Source organism: Pelecanus crispus, chromosome 6 (genome assembly GCF_030463565.1).
Source record: "Pelecanus crispus isolate bPelCri1 chromosome 6, bPelCri1.pri, whole genome shotgun sequence".
NCBI classification, from domain to species: Eukaryota; Metazoa; Chordata; class Aves; order Pelecaniformes; family Pelecanidae; genus Pelecanus; species Pelecanus crispus.
The window spans coordinates 54,457,419-54,468,178 of NC_134648.1; the positions used below are offsets into that span (position 1 = coordinate 54,457,419).

General features: G+C 51.2%; 1 protein-coding gene across 3 annotated transcripts in view; it reads right to left on the bottom strand.

Annotated features, from left to right (window-relative positions):
- The window catches only part of FOXN3 (forkhead box N3), a 131,388-nt gene extending 124,418 nt beyond the window's left edge, over positions 1–6,970 (bottom strand). For all 3 annotated transcript variants that reach the window (XM_075712150.1, XM_075712149.1, XM_075712148.1), the window contains exon 1: positions 6,418–6,970. In XM_075712150.1, the coding sequence (XP_075568265.1) occupies positions 6,418–6,960 (543 nt within the window). In that variant the 5' untranslated portion in view covers positions 6,961–6,970. The remainder of the gene's footprint in view (positions 1–6,417) is intronic.
- Positions 6,971–10,760: the final 3,790 nt, after the last annotated feature.

Consider the following 10,760-nt stretch of genomic DNA (forward strand, 5'->3'; position numbering starts at 1 on the left):
TGCTGACACTGGTGCTCCTCCGACCACAGTGACCATGAGCTAAGCAGGGAGCTGAAAGTGAATCCAACGAAATTCACCCACTGAAAAATAACCCAAACAAAAATAAACACACATAGTTTTCAGCCTGCTCATTGTGTGATGACATGAGTGCCAGTATGAGCTCAAGAGGGGCTGGCAATACAGCCCCGGATGGGTTCAATCCCCCAGCAAAGGCAACAGGTGGCCAGGTTGGGCAGGGGCCATGACTGATGGTGGCAGCCCAGATTTTGATCACTTTAAATCAGCTGTAAAACACCACAAAGCCACTAACACAGGCCACTTGAACAACAAATAGCACAGTCCAGCTCCTAGGGAAAAACCAAAAGAAACATCTCCAGCAGAAGAAAGCCTGCCATTGTATTTAAACTTCTTTTTGCATTTCACCCTAGCCTTCACCTTGTGGTAGGGACCGCATCCATTACCCCACCAAGCAGTCATGCACTGACTCTCCCTGCAGCTGCCAGCCTCTATCAGGCCTTTCTTCCATCGGGAATGGCTTGCCTCCTCAGCAATCGCCACCGGAGGTATTCCCCAGCCTCCCCATCATCTCTACTCCCTCCGTTGTGTTGGCACAACTGTTTCTTGTACTGCACTGTGACCTGAACTGGGGAATTAAGCTGAAAAGCAACTCAAGAATTACAAAAAAGAGGGAAAGAGAAAAAAACCAGCCAGATCAGATCTCTGACCAGATCTGCAGTTTGCCACAGAAATGCAAAAGTTCATGTGCCAGGAAGGTGTTGGAGCAAACACCCAGGAGCCAGGGAGGTGCGACCACGGCTGAAAAAACAGATTCATAAACCCCACCACAGCCCAAGCCCAACGGGTGAAGAGCGGCTTGCTCCTGCTTCCCTGTCTGGGCTCTTTCAGTGCTGCTTACCATGCTTCCTATCGTCTTTGCTGTGGGTTAGGAGCACAGACACGGCCAACTAGTCCAGTTTATTTAACTTAAGTAGCCAATCCCCTCTGGCAGGTCAATAGCCTGTCAATGTGCAACTAACACCCCACTTACTCAGCAGGGCACCTGCCCACAGGCTATCTTAACCAAGAGCAAGATAAGGTAAATACCTTAGCTATAAGGTTCAGAGGACTCTCCAGATATTGCCAGCTCTTCATCATTACTTGAAAAAGAACTGATTATGCTTCGTACAGCTCTAAACCAGTTAATACAGGCAGACTCCACTGCAAAGAGTAAGCTCTGATGTAAAGTCAACCAGCTGGAAGCCAGTGAAATGGAAGCATGTTATTTCCACGCACAGCTTTAGGAAATCTATTATTTAAATATTCTGTATAATTTCTTGGGTTTGCACTTCAAAAACAAAACTGAAAGGGTTCAAGAAAAGCTCTCCATAAATTGGCTGATATCTGGAAAACCCACATTACGGAATGGTTCTACAGACTTTTATGATTGCTCTGGAATGAGATGACCCTCATTTCTCTAAATACCAATTTGAGGAGAAAATTTCTGATACTAGAGAGCTTTTTAGTATGACAGACTGGGGTATAAGAAAATGGATTTCAAGTTAAACTAAACGAATTCCAGCCTAAAAACACAACATCTCCTTTTAACAATTTGGGAAATTAACAGTTGGACCATCGTATTTAGGGCATTATTTTATTAATGGAGTCAACATCATCTGAAGTCTGTAACATGAATCTGAGGGGTTGTTTACTTGGTTTGGTTTTTGGGGGGTTTTTTATTTGTTTTGGGGGGGGGGGTTGTTTGTTTTTTTAACACCTTAGCTCCACCAGGTGTTATAAACATAGTGAAATTCTGACGCTTGTGTTATTTGGGTCAGCCTAAGTGATAACAATATTAAAAACAGAGGAGATCATTTCTATCCCTGGAGTGACAGTGAGCTTTCACAGGTCTTCTTGAATAATAACATTAAGAGGGAGGACAGGGTCCCTGGTCCCTGGCTTTTGTGTATATGCAGATTGGATTAGGAGATTCTAAAGAAGAACAAGCAGGCTCCTTTTCTTCTCACTCCAGCTAGTGCTTATGCTTATGCTTCTTTTACCTGTCAAAAGCCCAGACATTATCACATCAGAGGAAAGACATTGGCAGGAGGGACTCCTGAAAAGTCTCCTGCGTCCAAAGAGTCCCCCTACGCTCTCGTCAGGTCCCCTGGCAGAGCGCTTACGAGAGGCAGTGCATTAGACGAGGACAAGTCGGACGTCGGCTCTCACAAAGCCCAAGGACCACTCGGGAGTCCTCAGATCTCAGAGCCCGCTCCAGACGGAGGAGGAGCCTGGCTGGATCTCCATGACCCAGTTATGGACCATGTACTTCTAAGAATAACTTTCACATCAAGCGAGGAGAATTTTCTTCTCCCAGCCCCATAAACATATCCCTTACCCTCATTACATTTTTATTAAGACGTCCCTCAGCACGAGTGCCAAACAAACCTCTAAGAGACTTGAATTTCTTCAGCGTGCACACAGCCAGGAGCATGTGTGCGTCTCCCTATCTCAGACAACGCAGAGCAGACACAAAGAGGAACCCTCTTGATAGGATGGATGCCCGAAGAAGCACAGATGAGGGAAAAGATGGCAGAATAGCGGAAAGGAGTGTGGGACAAGAGCCCCGGCTTCTATAACCGTGGGCTGTTCACTGAGACAAAAAAAATTGCAGAGAAGCCAATGAGGTCAAACATCCTTTCCCCTCATCCACTCATTTGATAATAACGATCGAGAAAGTTTGCATTCATAAAAGGCACAGACGTATCACATGCCCTGAAAATACAATCCTACCAGCCTTTCTTTGTTCAAAGCAGGAATCCCCACACAAATAAAACAAATCTTCAAGGGGGAAAAAATAGGGCTTATAACAACATTTTTCAACAGACCCTTAGCTAGAGCAGCACTAGTGGGCGCAGCTATAATTACAGCAAACCTACATAATGCGTCTGAACTAGCTTAGCCCTTTCCCTGCAAGCAGAGAAGCTGCCACATCAGTAACTCCGTTGCTAGGGCAACTGCTTACTTTCCATATCAACTGCAAACTCGTTGCTATGGAGACACATATACAAGAAAAATTCCTCTCTATAGCCAAGGACCAGATGGTAGGGAAGTCAGGAAAGTCATGGGCTAACGGGCTGTACTAAAAGGGACACACACTGGAGGACATTTAGATCTGTACGTTCACAATGGGATTAATCTGTATGACTGAATTCACAGGTCCGGCAGTATAAACAAAGCCAGGGAACTCCTTGTCTACTCCCCATCATGTGATACATCACACTCTGGCCAACTATTATTAAACTGCTGAGCTCAATGCAAAGAGGTTTGCACAATCAAGGGCTCAGCATTTTCCCTTCCTCAGCCCAGCTCTCCGTCTCGATCCAGGAGATCAGCCTCATCGCAAAGTTACATGAATAGTCACTCTGTCGGCTTGCCAGGTAAGCCTGATGGCATTGCAGCTGAAGTGGAATAGCAGCAGTGCATAAACAAATCCAAGGAGAAAAATGTCTTTTCCCAGCATTCCACACCAGACCTAAAACCATGAGGACAGGGCAAGTCGAAAACTCAAGTGATGCAGCCTGTAAGTCTGTTTTTTTCCCCCGCTGTTACAAGGATCTCACATCAGGAAATGCAAGCATTCATGTGCAGGCAGAAAAAGCTGCATACTATTAAATACATATTTAGCCCCATGAATATAAATTAGTGGAACCCAAGACTGAGGAAACTACTATGCAGAGGGAATTCAAAAGAGAATTAAGTGTTCAGCAGAACTTTTTTTAGAAAAACGATTACTGAAAGGCTACACAAACACTGGAAAGCACAACTATGAGAGGAAAAGCTTCCAGCTTTTCACAATGTGTCAACGCACATCAACCGGCAAATGCCTGCAATTCCCAGCACTGATTAACTCCTTCCCCCCCTACTGTACATGTTTCAGAGCCTATCTTGTTAGCATTTTATAACATGCCATTTGCTAAATGGTTTTTTTTTTCCACATAAAAACAGTAAGACAGGCAGACTCCAAACCTGCAATTTGCAGAATCTGGCTGCAAAGGGGAAGAAGTGGCATAAACCGACTCTTTATAGAGGAGAGTCCCCCTGCTTCCCCTGCCCCAAGCCCCAGCACAAAACCGGAGAACCCTTTAGACAGACGCCTTCCTTCCGAACAGCTGAGAAGCTGGCTGCAAGGTACTCAAATCAACCCCGAGCGTGCGTGTGCACACACACGAAGGTATTTTCAAAGCCAGCAGTTGAAGTTTACTGCTTTCCAAGTCCACAATTAGCTGTCGAGCACCTGATTCAGCAACTCTGACCAAGTGCCAATTCTGCGGTCGGGACTGTCTGCCCCGTCCCTTGGCCAGGACACGAGAAAAATCCAGCAGGGGATTTAAACGACCTGCCTTGGTGCATTTCACGTTTGAGATTCTCACCTCATTCGCCTTAATGCTGGCTACCTGCAGTCATCAGCATCTCCAGGAGATGGAAGACATTCTTCCTCATAACCTGGGATTTTCCAGGAATGAATGAAACCCCACCTCGTTATTCATATAGGCAAGGCCTTCCCACCACACCTTGTTGTCTAGCTATGTAACCATGGCTCTAACCACAAATTCGAGACATAGGTGACTAGTTATTCATTGTGCTCTGCCTCTTCCCTGTGGAGAAGCAGCGTGTTGTGGTATTGTTCATATAAGCTCAGCAGACTGCCGGATATTTGACAGATAGACATGAGGACAAGTTCCTCATAGGAAGGAAGCTGTAATCTAAATAGTCAACTTGTAAACAGAGGAAGAGGGATAGAACAAAACACAAATGGCAATGTTAACATGCCTTGCCAGTTACAATATTTTGGGGTTTTTTAAATGTATTGTGTGAAGGTTTCTTATGGTCTGGGACAGGATCATAAAAGTCTGGTGTGGCACTTGTTATTATAGTCTCACTTCCAAACAAGAATTTAGGACTCTGGTTTACACAAAACAAGATCCAGTTCAGGAACAGGTTTTTTAATCTCATACACAATCATTCACAGCAACTAATTTATCAAAATACCAACATACAGTGTGTGATCACCAGTATGTGGACAGTGGATTCTAGGGAATGACATTTAAAAAAAAAAAAGAAGAAAAAAAAAAAGTTCATTGTTTAAAAAAGGAAAGCTCCGGAAAAAATAAAGGTAGGTAATCCAAATTGAAAAGTTGCTAGTTTAGGGTAATGTATGGCTCTTCCTCTAGAGTTACCTGAGCTCCTATTCCACAGCACTTAAAGTTAAATCACACACAAAATAGGGAGAACAGCACCACCAACAGAAGTCTAGTTTCGGGGTAACCAGTTACAAGACAATCACAGCATTTACTTCAGTGAAATACAAAAGTTGAGTGCATCTATTGTTTCTGCCAGCAGAAACTGTCTGCTTTCTGATCTTCAGCCAATTTTAGAGACAGGCGGTCAGTGATGTGATTTTACCTGCTATTTATTTCACTAACCTGTGAGAAGGCCTGTGAGATTACTCTGCAAGCTGATATTTTTATCAGTATGCTCGTACTTTGCCAAAGATTCATCCAGACCACTGCTTGTGGAGACAGTCCCCTTCAGGAACTGCCATCTGCTCCCAGGCAGACTGACGCGGTAGAAGGCTATGCGAAGGACTGCCTCCACCGCTCGGCTCGCTTCCCCATTCCCTTGCACACAGCCTCTTCCTGCAGACGCCGCTGAGGATTCAGCAATGAAACCAGCTGACAACAACAGAGATCCGAAAGCAAGAATGTGCTCCCCAGGCTTCTGCCACCACACCAGTCGCAGAAGCTACACGAGCCCAGGGAGAGAACGACTGAAATTTTGGTGGATGGTAACTTTCACCTTTGATGCCAGACCTATCTCCCCGCTTTGAAGAGTTTCTCTAAAAACCTGCTTGAAATGGAACGAAGCTTCATCACCAAAATTCAGAACTACTTCTGTTTGTTTAAGAGAAAGGAAAGTTTTTTCCGATTACAACTCGGAGCAGGGAAAAAAGCGATGGACTCTTACATAAGGCATACCCTTTCACTATACATTTGTATAAGCCAAGAACAGCAAGCAGCCTATTTATAACATGATTACATTCATCTAGTATAGCTGGAAACCATTACCACAGCATGATAACTAAAAACAATATTTAACCACTATGCATGAAGACACCAGCTGGGGGGAAAAGAAAAAACCACACACACACACACCGAGTACTTTCTTACAGATGTCTAGACAATGAATTTAATAAAATCAGAATGAGCCATGCTGAAGAAATGTTGGCTCTCTGAATTTAATGAACTCCGTTACCAGGGACAGCGTTGCATATTCTGCATTTCACTGTTACGGGCACGTTCTGGGATTAGCAGGTGAATATTTTCAGAGCCAGACAGGTTTCCATAGTTCCAAACTTACCTGACTTCTGTCTTTGTCCACTTTCTTAAAACACTTATTCAAGGATAGATTATGTCTCACAGAATTTTTCCATCCAGTGGGTGCGTTTGCAAAATACGGAAAGTGTTCCAAGATCCAGTTGTATATATCCTTTACGGGCAGTCTTTTGGTTGGCGAGTCCTCAATGGCCATAAATATGAGGCAGCTAAAGGAATAAGGAGGTTTGCAGTTGGGGTTCTGCTTGGCATCGTAGGGCATGTCAGAGTGGGCAGGAGACGGCGGCGTGTCATCACCGATGTCCTGAACGGGGCTAACGCTCCTTAACACCGAGTCCCCAAAGCTTTTCAGCAAGTTCTTGCTCTCGTGTAACCAGTTCAAATTCGTTAATTCTTCATCTTCCATGGCCCCTTTATCTAATCTGATGGCAGGCAAAGAGAAGTCTAGGTCCTCATCATCGTGAAGTGCCTTTGATAAATCACTATCTTGGTAACGTTGGCTCAACCCGCTGGGAACGCTAATTCCTGAGCCCTCTGGCTTCTTACTGGGAGGCATGACTGGACCCATTTAGGCAGCGACTCCTGGTAGAGCAAATCCAAAGGAAAGGGAGAAAGAAACAGAGAGAAAAGTTAGCTCATAAAAAGATACTGCATAACATTTTGACAGCTTTTCCCTAACTGGTCACTCAGCCTTTTGCCATCTCTATCAAAAATGACAGAGTCACATAAAGGCTCATTCACAACTGTTGAGTAAAATAATCTAAAGTCAGGACAAGGCAAGAAATTTCAGTCGATGGAATAAGACGGTAATCCCCATACACCTCAGTTCTGCATGTACGTGAAGCCCCACACAGGAAATCCTAAAGACATGTCCCTTTAGTGATGAATATGTGTATCAAATCATTGAATATGCCGACTGTATCACTTTAATAAGCATGTAAACTAAAAAAATAAAAAAAAAAAAAAGAGGGGCTTAAGGCCAGTTGCTTCAGATTAAGTTCAGCTGTTTCACTTTTGAGGACAATACAACAGCACCATGATTAAAGTCACTCTGGCTACAGGCTGAGGCAGAGAAGCATCCAATCTGACTACAGCTGCAGTTGCAACAAAACTCAGAAATGACAGCAGAACTTCAGAACCAGCAAGGGTGGGAGAAGGGAGGAGGGAAAGCAACGCACGGTAGTTTTGGGAGCAGGGCCAAGACATGGGGAAACAAGCGCCAGAGGAATAGAGCATTTTAAAAATGTATGTAAACAGAGAAGATTTTAACGTAAGCTGAACTGTATCTCAAACATGGTAGAAAACAGAGTCAGAAAGACTGCTGTGATGCTTAACAGTGGCCCGGGAGAGGTGGGATGAGCTGCGGAGGGTACTGCACCAGCAGGCCTGGGGGGATACCTGCGAGCGGTAATATTCTGGAGGACCTGAGCCCTTCAGAAGCTGGGTGAAGCTGGGCGCCTGCCCAACTCAAGAGAAGCAGACAGGACCCCAACAATTCTACTTCAGAAGCAGGACAGGCTCCCTTAGCTTCTCCACACAGTAAAACTGCCAGGATTTAGGTCCGGAAATGTGAAGAGCAGTGAAATAAAACCTGGAGAGAGTTGTTAATGGATGTAAAAACGACAAAACTTCCTGCAGAAACGATGAACAAGAGCAAAATGATTCCCCGTATTTAAAATGTGTCCTCAGCAGTTCCCTGAAGTCATGCAGTCGCACGCTCGATACTGTAAATGAAGGGCAAGAAAACCACAGGTAACAACAGAATGAACCACCGATCTACAGGAAAAAGAGAGCAAGACAGCCATTCTGGGAAAGAGGAACGATGGACTTTATTTTAGCTGTTACAAAAGGGCAAAAAGGAAAAAGGAAAGTTCCTCGGGTCTTTCTACAAACACTTTACACCGAAGCAGCCATTACTGAAAAAGAAACATACAGAACTTTTATGCACAGAAGCCCGTTGATACACACCATCACCAAACAAGCACAGCGAACTTGTGTGGTTTTACACAACTAGCTGGAAGAGGAAAAAATACCGAGGCAGATATAAACACCGGGAGGCCAAACTTACGTAGGTCCCACTTCCTAGCTTTCAAAACAGCGTCCAGCACAGCCAGAAGGTAAACACGAGTATCGCCGGCGTCCAGGGGCACCGGCATCGCCTACCTACGCCGCACGCTCAACTTTGACTCCAAATGGAAGTTACGTCCCAAGAGCTTCTAAACAGGAAAATTATATGATGGCTGACAGTAAAGTAATTTAATTGCACTGTTGCTATGACAACACGCTGCTCTCTTTCTGTTTAATTTGCTTATTTGCCAGTATCCTCCCAAAGGGCCGTATCATACCATCCCTTCCTTTTTTTTTCTTTCTTTCTTTCTTTCTTTTTTCCCCCTCTCCAGGCAGCGGTCCTCACGGGCGCCGGGGGCGACGGGGCGGCCGCGGGCCCCGCGGAGCCCCTCGAACCGGCCACCGGGCTCTGCAGGGGCGCCCGGCGGAGCCCGGCCGGGGAGCGGCTCCCAGCGGGGCCGCCGCGGGCGGGAGGGGTGCCCGGGGCTGCCCCCCGGGGCGGCGGGGCCCGGCCGTGGCTGCGCCCGCGGGGTGCCCGTGTGCGTTTGGGGGGGGGTAACGAGGCCCGCGGCGGCTGCCGCGGCGCCCCGCCGCCAGACAAAGGAGCGCCGGTCACATGAGAGCCCGCAGTTGGGCGAACATTTTTAATCCGCTGCCAGCGGCGGGTGCCGCACCAGCCGTCCACACGGCCGCCCTCCCGCCCGGGGGGCCTCCGCGCCCGCCCGCCTCACCCGGGCCCGGCGGGGCGGGGGAGCAACCCGGGGGGGGGGGGGGGGGGGCGGCCCCCCCGCGCAGCGCTCCCACCGTACTTGTCGCACGGGGGGGCGGGAAGGCGGGGGCGGGCGCCCATTGGCCGCCGCCGCAGCCAATCAATGGCGTTGCTAGGAGACCGGGGCTGCTCCGGCGGGGCGGGCGCGGGCGGCCGGCGGCGCGCATACCGCCAATGCCGGCCAGATGTCACCGGCCCTCGCCGGCCCCGCCGCGCCGGGAAGGCAACTTCGCCCCGCCGCGCGCCCCCGCGCCCCGAGCGGCGCCTCCTCCGCCGCCCCCGTCTTTATGCCCGCGGGCGGGCGGGCGGACGGGCGGCCGTGCGCACCCCGAAGTCCTTGCCCGAGCAGCTCCCGGAAGCCCCCGGCGGGACCACCTCAGGCCGGGGCGGCCCCGCGGCTCGGCCCCGCGGCGCGGCCGGCCGGGCTCGGCGAGGGCACGGCGGCGCGCACGCCGCGGCCGCGCACCAACTCCTGGCCAAGTTGTGGCGTGGGGCCGGGCCGGGGCGAGCCGAGCCGAGCCGGGCGGCACCGCGCCGCCCCCCCCGGGCGGGCCCGCCAGCGCCTTGCGCAATCCCCCCCAGCACCACCAGCGCCAACTTACCTGGCGGGGGGGGGCGGTGGTTTCACCGCGGTCCCTTCATGGCTGTGGCGCAAACTTTCATCTGACGGAGCCGGGCATCGCGCCTCCCCCGCCTCAGCCCGAGCCCCGAGGGTGCCGCGGGGGTCCCGGCGCAGGGGGCACCTCCGCCAGCATGGGGCCCGGCCGCCGCCCGCCCCCCGCCCGCCCCGCGCTCCCGACGGGCAGCGGTCCGCCTCGGTGCGAGCCGAAGAGCGAGAAATTGTTTCCACTGCAAACAAAAAAGGCGACACATGACCAGGGAGGGAGGGGAGAGAGGGAAAACGTGGGCTGGGCCAGCCGAGACGGGAGAAGCCGCGGAAGGGAGGGCCGCCGGCGGTGGGGGAGGGCGGCGGCGCGGGCGGCGCTCCGCAGGGCAGGCCGCGGGGACCCCCCCGGCCGCCGCCCCGCCCCGCCCGGCCCGGCCCGGCCCGGCCCTGCCCGCCGCCCCGCCGCGGGGGCGCCTCCGGCCTAGCGGCGTCGGGGTCGCGCCGGGCCGGCGGCGTGCGCCCGGGGCGGGCGGGCGCCGGGAAGCGCCCGGGGAGAGGTCTCCGCTGTGGAGGGAACCGAGAGCGCGGCCGGGGCTCGCCGGCGGCAGCGGCGCTCCCACTTGTGCGAGTCTCCCCCCGCCGCCCGCGGCAGGAGGCCCGGCCCGGCCGAGCGGCAGCGAACGCCACGGCCGCCGCTGAAGGCTCCACCGGGCCCCAGCAGTCCAAAGACCGGCACGCCGCAGCCCTGCTTCTCCCCCCGCCCTCAGGAGGAGCAGGGGAGGCGGCTGGCAACACCGGAGCACCGGGCTGCGGCCCGCGCCCCCCGCAGCAGGCGCTCACTGCTGCCGAGCAGGGCAGAACCTGCAAGCCCAGCGCCGACGCACGGCTCGGAGCGGAGCCCCCGTCAGCCGGGTGCAAGCACACC